This window comes from Bos indicus x Bos taurus, chromosome 9, assembly GCF_003369695.1.
Source record: "Bos indicus x Bos taurus breed Angus x Brahman F1 hybrid chromosome 9, Bos_hybrid_MaternalHap_v2.0, whole genome shotgun sequence".
Taxonomy (NCBI): Eukaryota; Metazoa; Chordata; class Mammalia; order Artiodactyla; family Bovidae; genus Bos; species Bos indicus x Bos taurus.
This window is the reverse complement of record NC_040084.1, coordinates 91,799,054-91,826,531: the sequence shown is the minus strand read 5'-3', so window position 1 is coordinate 91,826,531 and position 27,478 is coordinate 91,799,054. Positions and strand designations below refer to the sequence as shown.

Here is a 27,478-nt window from a genome sequence, read left to right as displayed (position 1 = left end):
CCGTTAACATAGAACAAAGCTGTAAAACAGGGAAAAAATGACCTGAGATCCCATATGGGAATTGTGAGAATTAAATGAGACAGTGTGAACAATCAGGTGAGTATCTGGCACACATGGTATTTCTTTTTTTCCTTTAATTGATCCCAGATTTTCCAAAATAATTAAAATAAGGAGAAGTAAACTTGGTAGAGGGGCTCTTAAGTAAGTAGGATAAGTCTCTGTAAACAGTGAATTCAGAAATGGCTTCTGAACATTTTTCTAATTTTCAGAAAAAATGAACAGTTCTTCCTAATTAATCAACAGTAACATAAAAAGGATCCTCGTGTTGTCTAACAGCACCAGGAGAAAAAGGAGTTTAAAAATATAATAAAAATGAGTTACAATATCAAAAGGTAGGCTCTATAATATACTCTCTTTACAATAAAGTCCTTTGGTCCAATATTATGCCAAAAAGCTAAGAAGCTCCCCAAAACTGATAACAGTCATCCCAAAAGGATAGAGCAGTAACATGAAAGGTCTCATTGTACAAAGATGAACAAACAACTTCAAAAAGAAAAGTGAATTTAACTATTTGAAAGCATAAATCCATGAATCCATACATGTTACTAAAAACGCAGGGGGAACACATAGAGGGAAGGGAGTAGAGAAGAAATAAGAGAAATTCTCCCCTACCTTCAGCCACTGGGTATCACGGATAATAGAATTCGTTACTCTGAAAGATGGCACTTGCAGTAAAGAATTTAGCATCTACCCTGGGTCTCCTGTCCTTCAAGGTAATGAAATATAATTTACAGAACAAATTCTTGCTAAGAAATGTGGAAGGGATCATAAAATTTAGAAGATCACTTTGCAACTAATAAAAGGTAGATTCTGGCAATAATAATCAAAGGATGAAAGCATCAGACGACAATGTGAAAGGCGACTTTTAATGACCAGGTTCCACCATCTGAATGCTCTGACCCATTCTGACATCATTTAACATGAACAAGAAGGCACTGCATGCATGGCTCTTGATGTGAAGTGATATCAAGTCCACAGAACCCCACTTGTTAAGTTTTCTTACCAAAAAAGTTGAAGCATGTTCTAAACAAGCCTATGGTGCTAAAAACTTTCTATCTGCAGGAGGTTCAAGAAGACAAAATAACAAATTCGATACCACAAAGAAGCAAAAAACCCAAATCCATTATTTGGGATCCTATATAGAGAAGGGAGGAATTCCAAGGTGCTGCTGGTGGTAAACAATCTGCCTGCCAATGTGGAGATGTAAGAGATGGGGTTCAATCCCTGGGTCAGAAAGGCCCCTGGAACAGGGTATGGCAACCCACTCCAGACTGTTGCCTGGAGAATCCCTTGGAGAGAGGAGCCTGGTGGGCTACAGTCCATAGGGCTGAAAAGAGCTGGACACGACTAAAGCTACTGAGCACACAGGCACATAAAAATGAACTACTTTTCAACAAGTCAAAGACATGAAGGATTTTTAAAAAGGGAATGTGGGTGGAGCTGCTCCAGATTAAGACATTTTATACATAAAACAAAACAAAAAAACAATGAGAACTTTTGATTAAAATAAAACAATTATAAAAAATCTTGATACAATAGAGCAAATCTGGACTGTCATAGAATACTGCTGATTTGTCAGAAATCATTTAACCCAAAAAACCAAAAAAATGCAACTATCTGACAACTTTCAGAATAAAAAAATTAATAATTCACAGGAATGAGAACCAACACATAATTTTTAATGTAGAAAACTCACATGTTGGTACTACTGGTGGGATAGTAGGTGGTGGTACAACAGGGGGTGGAACTGGAGGAGGCATGAAACCTGCATGGGGGAAAAAAAAGACCAAAAATAAAATAACAAAAAAGTTACTTTCTTTTAAATCAAAGATTTCAATAGCTATAAATGAAATTCTACATTCATTATATAATCCTTACTACAACCTCATATTTATGAATATATTTTCCATTTAAATAATTATTTTTATACACACAACCTTATTTGACACTCAGTAGGCTAAAAAGTAAAAGCACAGAGATCCCTGTCATGAACATATACTATTTGTTTACTCATTCATCTAAATCCTGTGGCACGCGCTGTGATACTCTCAAATCAAACATTAATTCAAGCCAGGCAGTCTGTTTCTATGTTAGCTTGATGACTGCATGAGGGGGAGTTAAGCACTGTATTTCAAGCTGCTGTAATATTATGTGCAATAATGTCACCTGTAAAATGTGCTCCTGTATCTCTCTGATATATATATAGATTCTGTTTTTAGCACTGAAACAAACCTTAATAAAAATAATATCACATGATCCAACTATAAACCTGCTTCTCTGTATTTTTAAAATACAGAGCTATCATTATATTCCATTAGAAAAAGTGGCTAAAAATAATGGGGAAAAAAATATGATTTTCAACAAGTGAATGCAAACGTGTATATGGTTTTTGAAATACCATGTATTTCTTCTGAGAAAACAAATCTAAGTTTAATTTTCAATGACAAATACAGAAGATATTTTATGAGTAATTCTCTAATATTTAAAATATAAAAAGGTACAGTTCTTACTAAAATCTTCATCAACTTCAAGTTATATATTAAACTATAATTTAAAAATTTTACATTACATGATAAATTACAACAGACAATGAGTTTAATTTTTGGTTTGTTTCCAGTTTTTAGGAACTGTATTCAACAATGGCTAAGGATTTAAATTACAGAAATCAATTCAGTCATTCTTTTCATAATATACAAATAATTCATAAAGTTCAAAAAAAGAAACAATTTTGAAAAACAACATATATCATTTGATCCCTTATTCTTCTAAACCTCCCATGATCTAATAATAAAAAGCTCTAAGCTCTCTGTATCTCTTACATATAAGCAACTAATCATATTTAATTGATATGTGTTAGGTAATCCATAGTTTTTACATGGAAACAATGATTTAAGGGCCTTTTTGTTTACCAAAATTAATTAGGTCAAAAGAATTACTACAAATTCAATTAGCACTTTAAGATATACTTTAATTTCTAATGTCAAACTGGAAATAATCTACATATTATTAGATCCAGAGTGGCTCAGATGGTAAAGAATCTGCCTGCAATGCAGGAGACCTGGGTTCAATCTCTGGGTAGGGAAGAACCCCTGGAGAACGGAATGGCAACCCACTCCAGTATACTTGCCTGGAGAATTCCATGGACAGAGGAGCCTGGCAGGCTAGAATCCACGGGGTCGCAGTTGAGCAACTAACACTTTCACTTTTTTCAATCTATATATATTTGATGCATACTTTCTGACAAATGGGTGATAACTGTAGACTTCTATATAAAAAACTTCAACATAAATGTTAAATTATTTTGAAGTATTTCAATGATTTTAAAAGATTCATTTAAATCTTTTCTCTGTCAAATGCTTCTTAAGTGTGGTCTGTGAACAACAAGCATCAGCTGGGAACTTGTTAGAAATGGAACTGTCCTGCCCCACTTCAGTTCCACTGATTCAGAAGGTGGCTCGGCCCAGCAATCTGTGCTTCAACACACCTTACAGGTGATTCGGATGTAAGCTCTGGTTTGAGAATCACTGCTCTTACAGCATTTGAACTTCGAAACAGAACAATTTAAATGACAGAATTCTCAACAGAGTTCATATACAAAATGAATTCTTACCAGGCGGTGGTTGTGAAGGGTTGAAACTTGCTCGGAGAAAAGGAGGCGGAGGGATTGGACTGAAGCCGGGAGGAGGAACTGGCATTGACACAGGAAATGTTGGTGGTACTAAATTAACTGCAGGCACTGCTGGAGCTACCGGAATCTTGGGGGTAGAAAATAAAAAAGTCCATGCACCATGTTATCCATCTGCAACGATTACATCTTAGGACAACCAAGGTAAATGATTTCTGTTTCACAGAAAGGTAAAAACATCATCATATTAAGTTGCTTTTTTTCTTTCTGTATTCTTACAAGTAAACCTACTTGAAGTAGAAGACAGTATTTTTCAACAGAGTCTATGTGGAGATTGTGAAATCTACCTTATAGTCAGGTGATGCAAAAATATGGGCACCTCCTCAACAGTGAATATCATGCTCAATTTTAAACTGCCATCTCCCACTAAGTTTGTAACACCTAACTATGTTATGCACTCTAATCACCATTAGGAAGCACATCACTCACTATCAGCTTTAAAATGGCTGCAATTTCTCATTAACTTGCTTTCTACTCCTAACCATAAATTCTTTTACTCATAATAGGTACAATAATTCCCAAATATTTATCTGCATTTTGGCATGGCTGGCTGTACTTCTCTCCTGAAGAAAAGTTAAAGTCTCTCAGTCATGTCTGACCCTTTGCGACCCCAGGGACTATACAGTCCATGGAATTCTCCAGGCCAGAATACTGGAGTGGGTAGCCATTCCCTTCTCCAGGGGATCATCCCAACCCAGGGATCGAACCCAGGTCTCCCACATTGCAAGTGGATTCTTTACCAGCTGAGCCAGCAGGGAAGCCCACCTCTCTCCTGAAGTTCACATTATATCAATGGTCTATTCAACACCTCAATTTTGTTGTCCAGAAAGACAGTTCAAACTTTCACACACACAAAACTGAACTCCCTCTGTCCTTCCCAAAACCACACTTCCAGAGTCTCACATTCTCAGGTAATGGTAACTCCATCTCTCCAATTTCTCAGACCAAAACCTTGCCTCTGTTCTTTCTCACAACTCAAATCCAATTATGTGCACTGGTTATACCATGACAATACACTTAGTATCTGTCAGCCTTAGCATCTGTCAGCCTCTTGTTGACTTCACTGCCATCAGTCTCGTCCGAGCCACCATCATCTCTTGTCTGAATTGCTGCAATTGTCTTTTAACTTGTCTCTGCTTTAATAAGTGCCCACTATTCTATTCTCAAATCAGTTGCCAGCGCAATCCTTTAAAGCCAGATAGAGTCACTTCTTTCTTCAAAATAAGGGGTCCCCCATCTGAGAGTGAAACCAAAGTCCTCCAAGAAGTCTCACTTTCACTAAGCTGCCTCTCACTCACTATTCTTGCTCACTTGTTTTTCCTGGAACACACCCATAATGTCCCCAGCTGTGGCCTTTGCACTGGTTGTTCCCTCTGCCTCCAAAGCTTTCTTGAGATAGCCACATGATTAACTGCCTCAGCAACTGTAAGTGGTGCTCAAATGTCATTCTCAATAAAGTCTACCCTATTTTAAATTTTAAACTCCTACCGAGGCACTCCTGACATCATAGTTTTATACTACCTTCTCCCTTGCACAGTATCTTATAAACTTACTAATTTCCTAGTTTCTGTCTCTCATAATGAGAACAAATGCTCCAGAAGGGTAGGGATTTATGCGTGTTTTCTTTCCCTGAGGTCTCCCCTATCCCAGGTGACTTGAACAGTGAATGTCACAGAGCAGGCACTCGATAAATTTGTTCAGTAAATAAACATTTAAATATGAATTACTTCTTACCTAAATGAAAATTTTCAAAATACTTATATTTTAATGTTAATCTATTTTGCACAATTTCTCCCAAGTTTTATAAAATAAAAAAATGAGTAAAAACAGAAATGTAAAACAACACCTTGAACAGTTAAAAAAAACACCCAGCACTAACCTGTAACATAGCAACAGGTGGAGGGAAAACCTCTGCCTGGGTTGTGACCACTGTCTCCTTTTCAGCTGGAGGTGGGCTCTGAGTTGTCTGGACCGTCTCTTTAACAGGTTCTGAGCTTTTCACCGTTTCCCACTCTAAATAAAATATTTGAAATTGATTTCCTTTGAGTGGATGCACTTTTTCATTTTCTATTACTATGAATACATTTACTCCAGGTCCAAATGGTCCTTCCTGTACCACGGCTCATCTTCCAGAAGTGTCCACAACTCTAGGTGTTGTGGACAAACTATTTGGTTCTGCTGAGATAAATCCAATTAGGATACTAAGGAGTTCAAAACAACATGAAATGAGGCACAAATCAAAGATGCTAAAATATTTAGTCTAGAGAAAACACATAAAAGGGAAATAAGAGACATATCTCCAAGGCTGCCTGATATAAGAGGAACCAACCTTATTCTATATTTTGTCACAAAGTACAAGGGGAGCCAACAAGGAAAGCATTAACCCAATATAGAAAAATCTTCCTGAAAATACTGAAAAATGCAAAAGCAGCACAAAGAAGCTCCAACGGGTCCTCTAAAGGTTCTTCATCTCCCTTAGAGCACACCCATCAGTAATCAAAATGCTAGTAAGACTTCACATGACCTTGCCACTCTGCCTCTCTGACTTCATCTCCTACTACTCACTTCTCACTATACTCAAGCCATTCTGCTCTTGTAACCATTTAATAGACTTTGCATTCTCTCTGTACGAACCACTCTTTCCCAGAAAGCTGCACATCTCATCCCTCTGAAAATCACCTGCTCCACTAGACCCTCTTCATTCACTTAAAACTGCAAAAGCACCACAATCATGCTGCCTCTCCCTTGCTCTGTTTTTTCTTAGGGCTTACCAACAGTGAAATACTATTAAGTTTATTTACTTTGTTTATTATCCATTTTTCCCCACTAGAACATGGGTTGGCAAACACTTCTTGCTGTAAGTATTCTAGACAGTGCAGGCATGTGTTCTCCATTACAATGACTCAACTGTTGTTGAATTTTAAAGTCATATACAATAGGTAAACACAACTGACCATGGTTATGTTTCAATAAAACTTCATTTACAGAACAGGCAGCCAGTAAGATCTGGCCCAAGGACTGCTGTCCATCCCTGTACTACAGTGCGCACTCTGAGAGGAAGGATTGTTGTCTATCTCCCTGCTATAATCACAGTTCCTAAAATCATGCCTGGCACACAGCAGGAACTGAAACATGCTTTGAATGAATAAATGTTCTGGAAGAGCAGCTATCCAAATGAGAGAGAGAAGGAAATTGCAAGAATACAACAACTGAAAAAAAGTGTTTGAAAACATGTGCACTGGCCAGAGAACAAAAACACTACTCCTAAAATTAAGCTAACTTTAGTAAAGAGCTAAGATGTCAAGAAATGAGGTATATCATATTTCGACTCTTTCCCAAGTATCCATTATCCTGTGAATTTTTTAAAACTAAAAAGACAAATTTTTAAAAAGAACAGGTCAGATTATCACTTGGTTATAAGCTTTATAGAGCTCCATCAATCTGAACTACAGCTCTCTAAACCAAGGTTCTATTCCTGCCATTCTCAACACAGATACTAATCAAAATATTATAATCTTGGAAGATTTTTTTTAAAGAAACACCATCCTAAATCCCCAGTTCTTATTTAAATTCAAGTAAATAAAATAATTAGTCTAAAGATGCCTCCATATTCACAACTCTCTCAAAGACTGAAGCTTTAGAAAAAGGCATACATAAGAAATGCTACATTCAGAGTTTTAGAACACTACACTTTGACACTTATGAATAGATCACAGTAAGCATATACATGGAACAGGGTAATGGTTCATTTTTTTCCCCACTTGTGTGCAAGGGGGAAAAAATCCAGGAAATAACACAATTCACCCCATCATGCAAAATGTTTAGCAGTTACACTTTCAGCGTACTTTTTAAACAATAAAACTCCCCATAGGGTTCTTACCAGTATTTACAGTTTCCTGATCAATCATGCCTCCTTCTGCAAAACCTTCCAAGTCATCCACTTTAACTTTCTCCCATGGTATATACGTAACTCCAAGATCCACATCCCAGAATTGTTTGTATTCTGTTTTCACACCTTTGTTTAAAGCCCAAGCAATCTATAAGAGAAGAAAAAAAAAAGTGCATTTATACTATTAAAAAAAAAGCTAAAACATACAAAATTATAAGCTAATGATGTAAATACAAATAAAATTAGTTTCAAAAATCAGCTGGACAAAAATCACTGCTGGAATAATAATAATCAAAGAATTTTTTCCCATGTGTTTCCTGATTTTGTTTGTAAAATGAAACCTGCATTAGACAGTGACGGTGTCTGTAATATGGGGTTTATTTCCACTTCTTCAGTTCAGCCGCTCAGTCGTGTCCAACTCTTTGTGACCCCATGAATCGCAGCACGCCAGGCCTCCCTGTCCATCACCAACTCCCAGAATTTACTCAAACTCATGTCCATTGAGGCAGTGATGCCATCCAACCATCTCATCCTCTGTCGTCCTCTTTTCTTCCTGCCCACAATCCCTCCCAGCATCAGTCTTTTCCAATGAGTCAACTCTTCACATGAGGTGGCCAAAGTATTCGAGTTTCAGCTTCAGCATCAGTCCTTCCAATGAACACCCAGGACTGATCTCCTTCAGAATGGACTGGTTGGATCCCCTTGCAGTCCAAGGGACTCTCAGGAGTCTTCTCCAACACCACAGTTCAAAAGCATCAATTCTTCGGCGCTCAGCCTTCTTCACAGTCCAACTTTCACATCCATACATGACCACTGGAAAAACCATAGCCTTGACTAGACAGACCTTTGTTGGCAAAGTAATGTCTCTGCTTTTGAATATGTTATCTAGGTTGGTCATAACTTTCCTTCCAAGGAGTAAGCGTCTTTTAATTTCATGGCTGCAATCACCATCTGCAATGATTTTGGAGCCCGAAAGAATAAAGTCTGACACTGTTTCCACTGTTTCCCCATTTATTTCCTATGAAGTGATGGGACCAGATGCCATGATCTTAGTTTTCTGAATGTTGAGCTTTAAGCCAACTTTTTCACTCATCCACTTTCATCAAGAGGCTTTTCAGTTCCTCTTCACTTTCTGACACTTCTTAGTATGATCCTAAAACAATACATTCCTCAATATAATCCAAATCTACTTTTCACCATAAAAATCTCAACTTAGATATAATTATTTAGAAAAAATCTTATAATTAAGCAATTAGATACTTAGATAATTAGCTAAACAAAATCTTGGTACTCCATGAAAGAGACCAGTGACACTTCAGCTTACAAAGAGAAACTCTCTGCCATAAAAGGACAAAGTATGGGTGTATTAACTCCTTTGAAAGTAATTTTAAATTTATTAATTCAGTTACAGAAATTGATAAAATAAATTATCTTCAAAATAGGAGAAATAAAATGTGAATTACAAGATGTTAAAAAGGAGACATCAATAGTATAATTTTGGGTTAGGATTAGGAAGCACTGGCAAGAAAGGAATGAAAGACAAGCCTGATAAAGCTCTGCTCATAAAATGGGGTCCTGGTCGACTAAAGAGCACTGTGCAGGTGCGATTTCAAAGAACTGCTTGAATAAGGTTTTGTTTGGTTGTTGTTTAACCTCAAGCTAATTCTATACTTTAATAATACTGAAATAATAAATTTCTGTCAAGGTTTACCCATAATGCTAAGAAAGGATCCAATACAGGAAACAGAATTCTACAATCTAATAAAACAAGAGCATGTGTCCCCCAGTCTCACCTTAATGACCTTGGATCCAATTTTATACGACCCGGAACTAAGTTTCTGAAGAGCTCGAAATGCATCTTGTCGATGAACCATGCAGACATACGCACAGCCTCTGGGAGGAATCATCTGTTAAAAAATTTTTTTTCTTTAGAAACGGTATTAGGAGGGCAAGTCATTTCTGGCATTTTATGGTTTTAATAGAACAGAACATTGATTACTGATGAATCATTTTCCCCCTTTCTTCCTCTGGCTGTTTATTGGTACAATTCATATACAATTACTTAAAAAGAAAAGTTCAGAAGCTAGCTGGGACTCATTCTAAGCCTAATATACACGAAATCTTAAATATCACATATCAATCAAAGTTTCACTACACAATGAATATTTGAAGCATGTAATTTATTTACAGTAGTATTTATAATTTTACAAATGTTATGTTGGGTATTGTGAGAAGGATTTTTGTTTGGCCAAAATATTTTATCTTTAATATTAAAGTCCAAAATCTACAACAATAAAATGAAAGCTTTTCAATTTTATAAAACTTTACTTTGCCCAACTACTTCCAAAGATTTTAGTATGAATAGGAAGATAGCCTCACCATAAGGATCTCAATTTTTGTAGCATTTAACTACTCTATGAACTGCCAAATCATAAAATTATCTTTAACGTATTAATTCAGAAAAATACATGGAGTATTTCAGTTTATAAAGAACTTACAAGGTCTTCTACCCCTTTATTAGTAGTCATCACATAAGCTTTCGCTGTGAAAATAACCTTTCCCTCAGTCTTGCTAATATCTCAAGCTGCTGCTGCTGCTGCTGCTATCAACTCTTAATTCCAAACTTCTCAAAAGAGAAGCTTATCTAACCCCTTACATAATTCTTCATCTTTCGCAATGTAGATCCAAACCCTCCCCAAACCACCAAAAATATTTTCTTCAAGCTAATGACCTACTAAATTCTAAATCTAATGGACTCTTCTCAGTCTTCAAATTCCCCCCAAACCAACTGAAAGGTTTATTAAGTCTTCCATCAGTGTTTCAAATCCTGGATTTTATCACTAGCCATTTAGTACACTTCACTTCACAAAATAACTTAATGCCTATTACTTGTAAATAATACACTATTATAAGGTAAGACAGAAGAAGAGGGAGACACACTGATGTCCAAATGACTGTGGTGCGAGAAAGCCTAGACATGGCATACACAATGTGAAATACAGCACGCCACTTGGATTCAGGATCTGTGCAGAGCAATGATTCCTGGTTTTGTATCAAATTCACCCGTGTAATTTTGGCACTTTGATAAGAATCTAAAGATACTGATCATGGGCATCATATTTTTTCAAATGTCAGCCCATGTCTGATATGCAGCTAGAGCTGAGAACCATTAGTTTAAACGTAGTACAAAATCAGGAAAAAATTTGAGAGGTTACATGATTACAAACTCTGAAAGATTACTTAAATTCTGACAGGTGAAATTTAAAAAGACAAAAAGAGAAGCCTTCAACACTTTTATGGTATAAAAAGAGGAATCTGAAATACCTAAGTTGAAACATTCAACCAATTATTTATTATTTATTAACTAATCAGTTATTTACTATCCATGTAACTCAGTCAAATCATTTAGGTTCCTCCCTGGTAAAGTAACAATATATGAATAATTATTAACCAGCTTCCTGTGAGGCTCCAATGTGGTCACACTCCACTGAAAGTAAAATTCAAAATGGTCTAATTCAATTTAAATAAACACTGCTGTTACTTATACCAGAAAGTCAAATTTGGCCATATAAGGAACATTGAGACTGTAAGAACTCTAAGACTAGAAAGGAAAAACCAGTTAATTTCCTGGTAAATAATGATGAAAAATGTCCAAAAGACATTAATGTACAGTAACAGTGAATAAAATCAGGATTGAAGTCTCCTCAAACAAATGACTACAAAACATTTCATGGCTTAGTTTTAGCTCCAAGGAGAAACACTAGTCCTTCAGGAAGAAGAAAATATTCAAAGAAGGGGACTGGGTACAGGGAAAGAATCACACTGAGGAGAGAGGGAACTGTGCTCAGGCCACATAGGTTCTCTTGCCTCGGGGTTTGCTCTGAGAGGGCGAGGTGGGGAAGGGGAGGAAGGAGGCTGGCAGAAGACTGGGACCTCCCGTCCAGCTGTGTCTCCACCATCACCGACATGCTCAGGTGCAAATAATGATAATTCTAACTCAGTTTCTCCATTTTCATTAAAAAAGGGAAAAAAAGAATTAAACCAGATCATACATATGGTTCCTGCTAACTCATTTGATGTTTTTAGCAATCAAGTACTACCACACTGTAGTAAGGCCCCTAAAAATATTTTGTTAAGAATTCCATTAAAAAAAGAAAAATTAATTATGGAGACAGCAGGAGAATAAACACAAAAATGATCAGAGTCAAATAATCCTCACAAAAATGTGATTAAAGGCAGATGTAAAGTGACTAAAAACTCCCTATATTTTTCCAAACCCTACACTATTATATTTAAGAATTGATACTTACATTAATGGACTCAATCTGTCCAAACTCTTCAAACAGGTTGGTTAAATCCTGCTGTGTTGCCTTCTTGTCCACCTGACCGACCCACAGAGTAGTACTGCATACTGCCAAGACAGAAGAGACAGATTACCTAAATCGCAGAGAAGTTACTCTTTCAAGTAGCTAAGGAAAAGCACTAGGAACAGTAATAAATTAAAATTTAAGATAGCATATTTTAAATACTTATTAACTGATATTTTTATTTGTTATGTTTAAAATCAACTAAAATGCCAGGTACCCATGTACATCTATGCCAAGACAACATCTTGCATTATTATCACATATTCTCAAGCTTGACAGCACACATTTGTGGATATCTGAGACACACTCTAAAAGATAATCCAAGATACGTGGTACAGAAAATTGGGAACTGGGGTAGTTTAAAAATTCTGTAGGTGATTCTAATGTGCAACAAAGTTTCAAAATCCCTTTTCACTGCAGTCCTATTTGGGAACCTTTTAAGTATCTTTCTGTGCTGAAATGAACAGTTAAATATGAAAACAGTATCTTACCCTTAAGAAAAGAATAATTAGATTAAAAAAAAAAAAAAAGGAAAAGGCTGATTCAGAACTTAACTTGTTACCATGAAAGACCCAGGGATACTAAAAGCCAGAAGCCACCTCCCTTTAATAAGTCCTACACAGGAGACACATCTGGCCTATTTTTGGCTGCACTGTTCATGCCTTCAGAAACATCTCCTTTCCCCGAAAACATTTATTTTAAAAATACTTACAGCTGATATATTTGCAGAGTTTTATTATATTTGGATTTGTGTCAAGGTTATTTAAAAAAAGTCTCCAGCTTTTGGGTTACTGCTTTACTCTAAAGCTAATTCAGCCCTACATTAAAATATGACCATTGCAAGATATCTACTAAATGTGGATTTCAATCAGGCCTCTCTACTCTGGCTGGTCAGAACATGAATGTCTTCCAGACCTAAGAGAGCTTTGGGAATCATTCAGTTAATAGATCCTAAAGACTGTTCTCTCCCTGCTGTTTGTTCTGGGTCTCATGCAGTTCACCTGTCCATTCAACCGAAGTCTCAAAGGGCAATGTATTAGTTTTCTTTTGCTACTGTAACAAAACACCACAAAATCAGTACCTTAAAACACAAAAAGGTAGTCTTCTACACCTCTGGTGGTCTAAAATCAGTGAACAAGTTGCCCTCCTTCTGGAGGCCCTCAGAGCAAATCTGTTTCCTACCTTTGCTGGCTAGCTTCTACAAGTTATCTGCACTCCTCCGCTCATGATCCCAACCCTCATGTTTGAATCAGGGTTACGAGCACCAACATTATTAATCATTTACTACTGGTTCTCATAATCAGGTAAGATTCTGGAAAGACAGCCAAGGCTGGTTCAGATTGCTGGAATGTACTAAGAAGATGCTGTCACCTTTAATGCCACGTAAATGCCATGTAAATGCCATGTAAATGCCTGGGTTTCCAGGATGCTTCAGCAATGTAAGCTGTACCAGTTACCCATCTATCTCCATGGCAGAAAGAATTTGGAGATCTTCAGAAATTAGATAACCTGATCAGTGCTCAGCTCTTGGCAAAGAATGACAATTTGCTCCACTTTATGTACTTCACCCATCTGCAACCTGTTCGTTTACCCTAAAAGTCATACCCCTCTAAATATCGTTTAGGCAGAATCCCACACTGAGTATGACTTACTTTACTACACTTCACGTGCCTGTCAAGTCAATTCTCCTGGAGGTTTCTCCCAAAACAAACCCCCACTAGTACCAAATTTGGTCTAATCATACATTATAGATTAACTATAAAGGAGGGAAAGATTTTACGACAGAACTCTCTCTTTGAGTACTGATCAAGTTTATAATTAGCTTTAAATTGGCATGCTTCCCATAATAATTACTCCTATAGACCTGGTGTTCAAAACTGGTTAGGACACCACACGTGGAAATCATGGTGTCAGTGAAACATTATAGATACAAGGCCTATTCTGCTTTGTAAATCATTAGTCAAGTCATATTTTTAAACTAGTATCAAAAAAAAAAAATCAACTCTCAATGACTTTAGTATTTGAGTAGAAACCTATTACTTATCTTCCTCCTCTGTCACATTACAAAAACCAAACCAGTTTTCAACTTCTCAGTCTGAAAAATCAGGTTGACAGATTGTGTATTAACAGCAGGTAACTATTTTCTCAATGTTACTGAAACCAAAGCTCATAAAGTACATCACTTACCACTTAATGTTTTAGATCTAATTGGAGGTAATCCCTTCTTCTGCCGTTCTTTCTCCCTTTCTCTAGCTCTCCTTTCACTTGAGTATGAACGTGATGATTTCCTTTTTCTTTCTCTAGAGCGGGAGCGTGATCGCTTTCTGTGCTTACGCTTTCGAGAACCAGATCGTGACCTAGACCTTCGTTTTCTTGGTGATCTAACAGTAACCAAAAAAAACGCTTATTTTACTAACGACAATGTTAAAGCATCAAACATGCACTTAAATCTCTATACTGCTTAGGTCCACATTAGACACAGATGTGTGTCTGCAATGATTCTTATTGAGTCTGGGTGATACAAGGAAGAGGAGAAAGAGAATCTAGTTAGGACCTCACTTTCTCTTAGTGTCTAATTTACAAACAAGAGGTCAAGAACAGGGATGAAAGAAAACAGATTCTTTAGGTGACAAAGATGTTGCATTCTTAAAATTAGGAAACAGTGTTTTCAACAGTAGACCACTAAACAATTCAGTTTATAGGTTTTCATCTAATATCTCATAGTACTTGACTTTATAATGTGATACTGAAATACTGTTTCCTTTTTCCTATTAGTCATATGCCACTGAACTCTATTCAAAATACTCCTGTGTTGCAAAGACAAAGAATTTGCTAAGACAAAGATGTTTTCAGGACTAGCACTGTAATTCCCTGGAGAGAAGTCAGTTTAGAGAAAGATGAACTGACAAGCTCTCACTTGCAAGGAAATTCTTGAAAATAAATTCCTGAAACTTTCAAGTAAATACAAGGAAGTTCTTAAAACACACAAGAAATGACTGAAAAAAACATCAAAGATACTGTCCCTCTTCCAGCATTTACTGTTCAGACTTCGTGGGGCATTCATGTGTGGAAAACACAGCATAAAAATGTTACAGATTAATGACTTAAAGTTTTAATTTATAGCAAATACAACATATATTTAAGACAGTTCAAAACAAAAACAAGAAAATTTACCAGATTAAGAATAATGTACCTTAACTCAAATTTGATTGAGCATGTACATTAATGGGCCTTAACATGGCTAAGCCCACAGAGAAAACCATTTCTAGGATATGTTTTTTGAGAGTCCGATATGCTTACTGTTAATAAAAACAATTTTTATAGTTTGATTTTCATGATCATTTTTGGTATTACAAGATGAAACAGAATGTAAAAAAAACAATGGAATTTCTAATACTATTCCTCTATCATGTGATTTAACTGCTGTTCAGGGACAATTACGTCCTAAGCTGACTATCATCATATTATTATTAACTGCAACCATATATAACCCCAAATCCAAGACTCACGATATTGCTGTGACTCATGTAAATAATTCAAATAAAAAGCCACAGACATGTCCAACTGAAAACAAAACAGAACATATTTTCGGTTTTTGAAGTTCTGAGCTACTTTCTCATGAGACAATATGTTACTCTCAAACATACTGAGAGTAACATTTTCTTTTCTCTCAAAACATATTGAGAGAAACATTTTCTTTTACCTTGATGCAAAGAAACAAAGGATGCAAAAAAAGAAAAAGCCAACATTTTAAAAGTTTGCACACAGCTATTTTTAAATAGTACTACAGAACCTTGAACGAGATCGGGAGTGTGTTCTTGATCTTGAACGAACAGCCACTTTCTTTGCTTCCTGTTCAAAGATCTCCTCTTCCACTGCATCTTGCACTTCATCTATATCCATATCCTTGAAAGTCAAAGGAACACAAACAAAATGCCTGGTTGAGATTCAGTTTTTACTGATTATTTCTGCATCCCAAAATATTCACCATAATAACATTAATGCCTAACAGTAAAATGGTTACAATGAACAGCTTAACATGGAGGAAAAAACATTCACATTTATATTATTTTACATAAAATAAAAAATATTACCATATTTTAAGACTTTTTTCTGAAATCAATTTTAGAACTTTATGACCCAAGGAAACATTTACTTTTTACCTGTTGCTGAATATCTATAGAATCATCCAAATTTGCTTCAGGTTCAAGGAAATGCTGCTGACTGCTCCCTTGTGACGGTGATGCAGAATGTTCTGACCCAAATGTTCCTTCTTGACTATCCTGAGGAGTTGCCTGTTGAGTATGTACACAAACACACAAGCATTGGGAAATAATGAATAACATTATAAATGAAAATTTACATGCAAACATCACAATCAAATTTTTAAAAAGAAACCCAATACCAAAAAAATTCTGTTACATCCTTAATGATCAATCTAAAATGGCTCTTTTGTATAAATCCAAGTTTACTTGAAAGCACAGAATACCTCCATAAAGGGGGATACTGTAACACTAGAAGAGACTGGTAAGATTAAGAAAGTCTCCAAACAAAATTTTTCATTGTGAGAAAGATAAACTATCGTGAATAAAGGGACTGTATCATGAATGATATATAAAGAACTAAGTCACCCACTATATATACACAAGCAAAAGCAAAGCTCAAACCTGAATATCAAAATCACTGATCCAGTAAAATCAGTTTAGAACTTGGGTCTTTTTCAACCTCCACTTCTACGAATTCACAAAACAGTATTAGGAGGTGCAATGGCACCCCACTCCAGTACTCTTGCCTGGAAAATCCCATGGATGGAGGAGCCTGGTGGGCTGCCATCTATGGGGTTGCACAGAGTCGGACGCAACTGAAGCGACTTAGCAGCAGCAGCAGCAGCAGCAGATATGTAAAACATTTTAGAAAGACTAAACAAAAGTTAGGCAATGAAGCCTAACTATACGAAAAAAACAAATTTAAATCCCCGCCCCACCCCCCAACCTGGGACTACAATTACAGCAACTTGATACAGGGACTCTGCTTATATGCTGCTGCTGCTGCTCCTTCCGAAGAACTGAGTGTTCTTTGGAAGGAATGATGGTAAAGCTGAAACTCCAATACTTTGGCCACCTCATGAGAAGAGTTGACTCACTGGAAAAGACTCTGATGCTGGGAGGAATTGGGGGCAGGAGGAGGAGGGGATGACAGAGGATGAGATGGCTGGATGGCATCACCGCCTTGATGGACATGAGTTTGAGTGAACTCCAGGAGTTGGTGATGGATAGGGAGGCCTGGCGTGCTGCGATTCATAGGGTCGCAAAGAGTCGGACACAACTGAGCAACTGAACTGAACTGACTGATGATGTTAACTAAAACTGAGAAATTGATTATTATGGAAAAAAAAAATGACTCCCTAATTAAACATCCTAAAACATGATCTCACGGGTGCTAAAAATGAATAAAGAGAGTCCCTGGTAGTACACAAGTTGGGAACTATTGAATATCATAATTATTAACAGAAAAGGATAACTCAAACTACTGTTCCCTTCCTACAAATCTATTACGAAGAACAAAGCTACTCTTGCTATGAATTTGTCTCTGTGTGTAAAAGGAATATAGTACAGTGATTACAGAGAATACTATAAATTTCAAAGTTGCTAAGAGACTAAATCTTAATTGTTCTCATCGCAAAAAAGAAATAATTATTTGACAAGATAGAGGTGTTAGCTAACAATAGAGGTAATCATATCTCAATATATAATCATATCAAATCAATATGTTGTTCACCTTAAACTCACACAATGTTATGTCAATTATATCTCATAAAAAAATTTTTAATTACTCTTATTCTAACGACATTTAAACTGAAAGAAAAGCAAGCAGTAGAAAAACTGAGTCAAAAAAGCATAAAATAACCATTCCAATGTATTAATTTATGAAGGAACAGGCTCCCCAAAGACAAGTAACATTTTCAAGGTTTAGAAATAAATTAAAGCTAAAAAACTTGTTAATTAAATGCCTGCTTTATTCCACACTATTGACCAAAAAGTTGGTAAATTAGTATACTTTTGAGAACAAATCAAAGTGTGTTTTAAGCACAGTCCCAGCCTTCAAAGTGGTACAATAAAAATAAAATTCTTAACACAGCAAGACTATATTCCATTTTATCCCGAGCCCTACTGTTTGGCCCTAATTCAGTACTGCTACACCCCTCACATAATGTACTTCTTAGCTCGCCACCCACCTGGAGCATCCCATCTACCATCCACCCCACCTCTGTCTTTCATCTCTGATTTTCTGTGTAATAGTCTGCTTGGTATAACCAGCAGAATCCACTGCAACCAATGTTAGATTCTGAGGTTCTTTTTGAGCAGTTTTACCTATTTGAAAAGGCTGCGGTTCATGACTCTATTTTTTCTTTGAAATCTTATGAAGAACAAAGAGAAAATTTACTTTAAAAATTCAACTACAGAGCTTCCCAGGTGGCTCAGTGGTAAGAATCTACCTGCCAATGCAGGAGACACAGGTTGGATCCCTTATCTAGGAAGATTCCACGTGCGCCACAACTATTTAGCCTGTGTTCTGGAGCCCGGGAAGTAGCAACTTCTGAGCCCATGTGCTGCAACTTCTGAAGCTCGAGTGTCCTAGAGCCTCTGCTCCGCAACAAGGGAAGCTGCTGCAATGAGAAGCTAGCTCATCCCAACCAGAGAAAAGTCCAAGCAGCAAGGAAGCCCCAGGACAGCCAAAAAATAAAACTGTATTTAAAAATTACAATAAAATTCAACTATAATTTATTTTATGATCTTGCAATTAGCATTAGGACAACTGGACCCTTAACTACATCTAAGGTCTAAGCTATGGAGGAAAAACTATGACAAACCTAGACAGCATATTAAAGAACAGACACATCACTTGGCTGACAAAGGTCCATCTAGTCAAAGCTATGTTTTTTCCAGTAGTCATGTATGGATGTGACAGTTGGACCATAAAGCAAGCAGAGAGCCGAAGAATGGATGCTTTCAAACTGTGGTGCTGGAGAAGATTCTTGGAAGTCCCTTGGATAGTCAATCCTAAAGGAAATCAACCCTGGATATTCACTGGAAGGATTGATGCTGAAGCTGAAGCTCCAATACTATGGCCACCTGATGCAAAGAGTCAACTCACTGGAAAAGACCCTGATGCTGGGAAAGACTGAGCGCAAGAGGAGAAGCAGGCGACGGAGGATAAGATGGTTAGATAATATCACTGACTCAACTGACATGAATATGAGCAAACTCCGGGAGACGGTGAAGGACAGGGAAGCCTGGTGTGCTGCAGACCATGGGGTCGCAAAGTGTTGGAAAAGACAACGACCAAAAACAACAGTACAAAACTACTGAAGCAAAGTTAAGTTACATATTGCTGATATCCCACTGATAGCGCTGTATTATTAATTGGCTGAATCTTTTCTAATCTTTTTATTTCTAACACTTTGTTTAAAGTTCTTTTATTAGTCTTATCACTTTCATCATGAGCATTTCATTCTGAGTTATCTGACATCTTTTGGATATCTGATAAAACAATTATCAAAAGCACAACTCTAACCTACTCAAGACAACAGAAACCATTCCTTTTATGACATGATTGTTAGTTCCTCATGATTCAACCAGTTTCAGAAAGTTCTCCCGTCTTCCACCAGCCTTCCATCATTAGACAAAAGACTTCAAGCCCTTACCCCAGTGTGGTCAGGGCTGCGAGAAACAGAGCAGCACTAGCAATCCTAATACCCTCTTCACTCTGAGACTATGGAAACTTTCAGGTAGCCACACTGAGCTTAGCGGTGACTAGAAACACTTAGCTTTTCTGCATATTCCACCCCATCTTAAATACATAACTGGTTTGGTAGAGCCAATTACACAACTGATTGAATTTAACTGCTACTCTGTTGATGTTTACTCTTCAATTTTAAATTTGTGATAGGTTTTAAACACTATTCATCTTATGCCTAAGAAAAGTTGCTTTTTTTCTTCACTGCCATTTTTGAACAAGGAAACTTTTAAGAACATTTACTCCTTTCAAAGAGATTCTATTACTATACCTTCTAAAATTGTGGAGATGATATATAAGGCAATCAACTATGACCAGAATTCTTTTTTTTCTTTTTCTGTTAAACCTTCATTTTATTGTTTCTGCTAAAACTTCTGAAATGAAATTAGAACTAAGGAAATTCAAAGGTGTCACATTTATAGGTGAGTAAACGTCCATTACTACTACCTCTTGGCTCTGTAATAGCTCTGAAGTTTCTTATATCACTGACAATCTGTTTCCTTTCCTTGAATCACAACTTGTGCTTTTAAATAATATTCAAATGTTTTTTACTCTTTGTCCTCAAGTTCCTAAATTCTCAAGCAGATATATTTTATTTTCCTGACATAAAATAATGCACCTACTTCTATCAGAATTATTTCTTCAAAACAAGGTATGGAATTTCATTCTCATGATTCCAGGTACAAGTTCCAACATACAAATATCAACAAAATCCATTACCATTTGCATTGAAAGGACAATGTCAGACCCTAACAGCGTCTAAGGTTTGCTATCGAAACTAATCTTCCCTCTTCCATATTCCCATAGTCCTTCATTTATACCTCTATTACGAAACCAGTATCCTGCCTTGTAATCAAACAGATATACATGCTCTACTAGAGAAGAGCTTACTTGAGGCAAAATGCTTCTCTGTTCTTCTCTGGATGTATCATCAGTCTAACAATGCTCATACTTTAAAAACATTTGTGGTATTGTATTAAATTCATTAGCGCCAGAAAGATTTGATTAGAAGAAGTATGAGATTCCCAGAAACTCATAATGTAAAGAGTTTTACATCCATAACTATTTCTCAAATAGAGAAAAATCAGGCTTTGCAATGGATTTAACCTTAGCTTCACAATAATTTGACATGTTATCCATTCTAAGGTACAACTTTACATTTCATCATGCCTGAAATTTAGAAGATTCTTAAAACTATACGGAATGTTACATGTAATTTGTGTGTGTGTGTGTCCATTCACTCAGTTCTGTTTGACTCTTTGCAACCCCATGGACTGTAGCTTGCCAGGCTTCTCTGTCCATGGAATTTTCCAGGCAAGAATTCTGGAGCAGTGAATCTTCCTGACTCAGAGACTGAACCTCCATTTCTTGTGTCTCCTGCGTCGGCAAGTGGACTCTTTACCACTGTGCAACCTGGGAAGCCTACATATACTTCAGAAATATTCTAAACTTCTTGGGTATATATAAAATAATGGTGAGTCTTAGGACAGAAGGTATTTCATACTAGCAGTGCACTTTAACAGTGGATGCTTCATTTCACTAAGCTTCAATTTCCTACAGTGTAAATGAGACTCAAAATACCTATATGATAGCATATAAAAGATGTGGTCAAAGAAACTATACCTTTTTAAAGAAAAGGATCAAATGAAAGATAAAAATGAACTGTAAAAAAACTATCTGATAAGCATTAACTGTAATCATGCCTAATAAAGCTCTTGCCATCTACCAAGAGTCTAATTAAAGATAGCAACCTACTTTGTCATCATCAACAACAACAACAGCAAAATCACCATGATCTTGCTTAACAGGTAACTGAGAGGAAAGAAAAGTTTCACACTGTAATACTGAAACACCACCATGTCTTCTGTCCTCTAATTCCTTCCAGTATACTGAAAATAATTTCTATAATTTCTCAACAGATATATAAGCTGCCAGAACACATTTCAAGATTACAAAAAAAAACAGAACAAACAAAAACTGTAAAGGTCCTGAAAAGACTCATCTTCCGAGTAACAACCAGCTGAAGAAAAATCACCAGGTGACAGACAGCAGACAGCAGTAACAAGAAAGACCACAAGGTGGGGTTACCAACCTTTTGAGGCTGCTGCTGTTCCAGGAGTTGCTGTCTGAGATGTTCAAGGTTTTGCTGCTGCAATTGTTCTGCTATCTGATGAAAGATGGAATTGTTCACAGATTCCGAAACATGAGAACTACAATGAAAAAAAAGTGTTAATATATTTTAAAACTCAATAAAGATAATATGAAAGTAAAAGAATATTCAAAAACACCCCAAAATGCCAACAAATGGAATATACTCTATTACAGCGTTTACTTTTAATATTAATACAGAAAACAGAGTAACTCGGAACATTAATATGTTGAAATAGAAATATACTTCTTCAATAGTTTCAACAGATTGACTACATGTTAGACATACTCTGATGAAAATCTGCTATTACTGTCTATAAATTAGTACCTTTTTACATTAGAGCATTTTAAGAAAATCTTAATGAAACACTTATAAACCATGACACAATGGGAAAAATGTTCCATCAATCAGTATATATGCAATCTACAATCAAAACTGATCATACACTTAAAAAAAAACTAATCTGCTTTCACATTATTAGGCATGTTAACAGAAAGAGTGTTTAGATAAGAGGAAATAATAATTTAACTATACTCTGGGAAATTCACACCTGGAATACACCTGGAATTCTGGGTGCCACAAGGTAAGACATGAACAAAAAAGAGGGCACCCCAAAAGGGGCAATCAGGATGGTGAGAAGTCTTGAAACAGTTGGAAAAAAGTGTACTTCATCTGGAGCAAATAAACCTAAGGGGAAGAATGATACCTATCTTCAAATACTGAATGGCTATGTCTCAATAGATTATGGAGCAAATTTGCTTCCTTGCTTCAGAAAGCAAAATGGATCAGTGTGTAGAAAGCAAATCCCGTAGGATTCAGTAACAAAAGATCAAACCGTATATTAACAACTACTTAACTCTGTCATAGGAGGCATTAAAACAACAGATTAAAAAACCTATCAGGACTGTTACAGGAGATTCTTACATTGCTCAGGACACTGATCTACATGATCTCAAATGCTTTGTAGTCTAAAACATTAGTTCTTAATTTTTCAAGTAGAATCTCTTTATCATCAGCATATAACTACATTTATATATATATATTTTAATATATTATCACAATATAGAAAACTAATAACTGCTGAAATAAGACATCCAGAGGCTTTCCCCACTCATCACCTCTTTCCTATTCTCCCACCTTCCACCTTCCTCTCCAACATCCTCCTTCCCACTGGTCCTCTCCTGAACCCTCACAGAACCCAAGGCTCTGCACAATTGTTTCGGGTGAGGAAGCAGGGGAATCACTGATTTAAATCAAAACTCACAATCTATTTCTTTAACAAACAAAATCCCTACAACCCTGTTCCTTACTTCTAATCAGTCTGATACATTCCCAGAATTTACTATATACTTCCTAGAAGCAGCCATGGACACTAGAAGCAACTTATTTCTCCTACTATTTCAACTGAGCTAAATAACCTAAAGCTTACTATATCAACAGCAAATGTTACAACCAAGTTTATCAGTACTTATCAATTTTCCAGTAAAGAATTTTTATATATCCCAACTATCTGCAAAGTTCTTAGAGTCAAAACAATATAGGGAGGCAACAAGCAGCAACTCCCCCATCTTCCTATGTGAGAGCCTGAAACAATGCTCAAAGTATACTGAGTAGCTCAGATGGCAATATTTATAAAGATAACAGAAAAAAGTTATGGTTTATGAAGAAAAACATAGCAACGCTTACAGTTGAGAAGCTGGAATTTCCTTTTTGGGTTCTTCACTATGCTCAGAATCTTCTCCAAAATCAAACCTATCCATCAACTTCTAAGTGGGGAAAAAAAAAAGAGGGAGAGAAAGAGATAAATTTAAAAGTACTTTACACAAATACAAGTTACAAATGCTATTCTAAAGATCATTGACATTCCATTAACTTATCTCTATCATTTAAAATGTAACTATTTCTTTCATATAATTTTATTGTTACATGCTGTTTATTTCATATAATTTTATTGTTTATTGTTATACTATAAAAACATTTTGAATGGACCTTTACTTCTCTTCAAAGAATTCTGACAGACGTTGTCTTATGAAGCAGAACAATCATGACACATAGGATAATTACCAATACTTTAACTTTATAGAAGAGAAGATTAGGGTTTAAATAATTGAGTGGCTTGTCAAATGTAAAACAATTTTATTAAAAAAAAAATCTAGAACTATAATCTACAGAACTATAATCAACAGATCTACTACTAGTACAGTTCTCTCAGAATGCTCCACTGTCTTTTAAATGATCAATATAAAGGCTTTTTGAAAGCTGTGGGCTAAACAAGCCTAAGTAATATAATCTAATAAATCAATATTTATATTTCTATGAAAATAACAGCAGAAATAAAAAGAATATAGATAACATTTCCAAGGGATAATATTCCTATAATCAGCAAGAATACTGAGGATATCACCCGAGTTAAACAGCCAAGATTTTCAACTTTGAAAACACTATTCTTTCCAGTTATATCTCAATTTATCATATTATAGTAGCAACTTATAAAGAAGCTTTCCTTTGAACTTTCACATACTTTACAATTTTACTTTTAGCAGGTTAAAATTACAGGCTAGACACTATAATTAATTAATTTGTAACATCCATAAAAATCAGCTCAAAAACAATCATTTGCCTCAATAGTGAATATACAATTTTACTGACTAGTTTTCTTTAGTCAAAAGAAAATAAATGTTTCAAGTGGATTTATAAAATTACTTAAATTCCTTTCAGAAATTTGAATCTTTTGTAAAATGTATTTCTTAATAAACAGTAATATTTACTTAATAATTGTTAAGTTATTAAGTAACATTTACTTAATAACAGTACATGCACATGTGCTAAGTCGCTTAAGTCATGTCTGACTCTTTGCAACCCTATGGACTGTAGCCCGCCAAGCTCCTCTATCCATAGGATTCTCCAGGCAAGAGTACTCGAGTGGTTGCCATGCCCTCCTCCAGGGGATCTTCCCAATTCAGGGAATGAACCTGCACGTCTTATGTCACCTACACTGGCAGCCATCTGGGAAGCCCCTTATACAGTGCTGTGTTTAGTCGCTCAGTCATGTCCGACCGACTCTTTTCAACCCCATGGACTGTACCCTGCCAGGCTGCTCTGCCCATGGGGATTCTCCAAGTAAGAATACTGGAGAAGGTTGCCATTTCCTTCTCCAGGGGATCTTCTCAACCCTCAGGGATTGAACCCAGGGCTCCCACACTGCAGGTGGGTTCTTTACTGTCTAAGCCACCAGGAAAACCCTTATAGAGTACAATGGATGTTAGAACATAAAACAGTTTTACGGTAAAATGTAGTTTACATAATTGCAATCTACATGATAGTATAGAAAATTCAGTTATTCATATAGAACAGATTGGTTATCCTAATTTCTACCTTGTTAAAAGACACCCCCTGTTCTAGGGGATTAAGGGTGTTGGCTGCTGCAGCTGCTGCTGTAAGCTGTGCTGTAAGAGCCTGCAGCTGGACGACAAGACCAGCATCCAGGGCTTGCAGGATGGAGGGCTGAGGCTTCTGCTGCTGTATCTGTAAAGTCTGTATTAACTGCTGAAGCTGCAGCGGGGTGCGGGGAGAGAAAAGAAAATTGTTACAAACAGGTGTTGGGTTTTACCCATAAGAATGCTCATCTAAACTTTTAGTCAATAAAATTTATCGTTCTACAGTCTAGAGACCAAGAAAAAATATATACTGACTCAACACAATTCATTTTTAAAATAAGATTTGTGTGTGTGCCCTATGGAACAGTTCTAAATAGGTTTGTCTTTACTTCTGGAAAGTCAAGGAACTTTAAACAAAATAAAATGACCATACCATAACAAACAACAAAATAAAAACTCATCACAAGCAGACTTAATTTTTTTTTCACTAGGCTTTTCATTCCCTTCTTCAATGAACTCAATCTATGTAAAACGACAAGCACTTACAACAACTGCTTTTGCTATCATTCAAATTTACCATCTGACAACACATTCCTGAAAGGAGGAAAGAAAATAAGGAATCTTTCCCTTGGAGCAGTCTGAAACTAAGGAAATTAAAGACAAATAGTGTCAATAAGAGTTGAAAGCAACCCTTGTCCCCCCTCTATTCACCTTCTCTCTTAAAAAATAGAAATAATAATAAAATCCTAAAGATATTTCAGGTAAGTAAGCCCTACATATATCCCACAAGTAATTACTTTTCTACTTAAGATGTAAACCGAAGTTAAATCTGAAAATTATCAGTTTGGAATATAAAAATAGCAAAGCTACTGCTAAACAAGACATCTGTATTAAGTTCAATTTACAGTGAGAGAAGATAAAAATATGCATGATGACAGTAGTGAAACAATTCCTTGCCTATCGCCAAAAAGGAACATTGGAAAACAAACCAGTCTCCACCTATCAATCAACATTTACTACAAAGTACTAATTGTGATAGGAAACAAAGTACAAAAGTATATGATAGCTGAGCTACTGCACCAAAGCAGCTCCAAGCCAGACAGGATGGGTGACTAAAAGATGGAGCATTATAGGGAGGAAAGAAGGAAGGAAGGAAACGTCTTCACACCTTCTAAACGCTCCTCCTGACACCTGCACCCCCCTCCACGCCCCCACAGCAGTATCCTTTCCGTCACCCAGGTTCGAAGGCTGCAGCGTCCTACTTCTTCCTCTACTCTGACTTCACATCTCAGATTACTGTGTCCCCTTGACTCTTTGTACTATTTTTCTGGAATACCGATTCTCCTGCCAAAAGCACTTTTTAATAGATACATTTTAAAATTAGATTTGCTTTTATGGGTTCTTTTCAAAATATCATAATCACAGAAAGTTAGTAAATTCTACAATTTAATCTAATATTCAATTTGATTTCACAGCTGTCCCAAAAATGTAGAAACGGGATCCAATCTAAGGCTAAATAAATGAACTGGTTCCATTTGTTTAAAGATTGTCTTTTTAAAGAGTCCACAACTGTACTATTTTTCACATGTGTATTACTGCCTTTCTATTATCATTGTTACCAACAAATATACTCCTTATCTCTAGATTTCTCCTTTTTCCCATCCATTCAAGTACTCTTCAGATCATGTGACTTCAACATAAAAATCTCTGGCAACTCCTCCCTGCTTAGTACATGAATCCTTCACTTCTCAGCCCAGGTCCCACACTTAGGTTTACCACTTCAATGTCATGACTAGTAACTTACATACGTAGACTATCTTATCCTCTAGAAAACTCAATTCTAAGATATCTTCTCTATACCCCAACATTGTTATGCCTCTATACATCAGTCATTCGTTTCACAAAATATACTGAATACCTGCTATAACCTAGACACTGAAAATACAGGAGTGAGCAAAACAGAAAAACCCCTTGCCCGTGTACAGCATACATTACAGTGGAAAGAGACAGTGAATGGAACAAATGAGGAAGGTACATGAGATATTAGGTGCTAGGAAGAAAAGAAGGCAGGTGACAAAGAAAGGGAGCAGACCAGATGAAAGGCAGCATTTGCAGTTTTAAATAGCTGTCTGAAGGCCTTACTGGGCTAGCATT

The 27,478-nt window shown here is 36.3% G+C and overlaps 1 protein-coding gene across 3 annotated transcripts in view; it reads right to left on the bottom strand.

Moving 5' to 3' along the window:
- SCAF8 (SR-related CTD associated factor 8) overlaps positions 1–27,478 on the bottom strand; it is an 86,961-nt gene that overhangs the window by 4,854 nt on the left and 54,629 nt on the right. For all 3 annotated transcript variants that reach the window (XM_027551910.1, XM_027551912.1, XM_027551911.1), the window contains 12 exons: positions 25,323–25,499; positions 23,634–23,713; positions 21,891–22,008; positions 16,165–16,296; positions 15,795–15,907; positions 14,189–14,382; positions 11,945–12,045; positions 9,428–9,541; positions 7,626–7,782; positions 5,625–5,758; positions 3,671–3,815; positions 1,757–1,825 (listed from right to left, as the gene is read on the bottom strand). In XM_027551910.1, the coding sequence (XP_027407711.1) occupies positions 1,757–1,825; positions 3,671–3,815; positions 5,625–5,758; positions 7,626–7,782; positions 9,428–9,541; positions 11,945–12,045; positions 14,189–14,382; positions 15,795–15,907; positions 16,165–16,296; positions 21,891–22,008; positions 23,634–23,713; positions 25,323–25,499 (1,534 nt within the window). The remainder of the gene's footprint in view (positions 1–1,756; positions 1,826–3,670; positions 3,816–5,624; positions 5,759–7,625; positions 7,783–9,427; positions 9,542–11,944; positions 12,046–14,188; positions 14,383–15,794; positions 15,908–16,164; positions 16,297–21,890; positions 22,009–23,633; positions 23,714–25,322; positions 25,500–27,478) is intronic.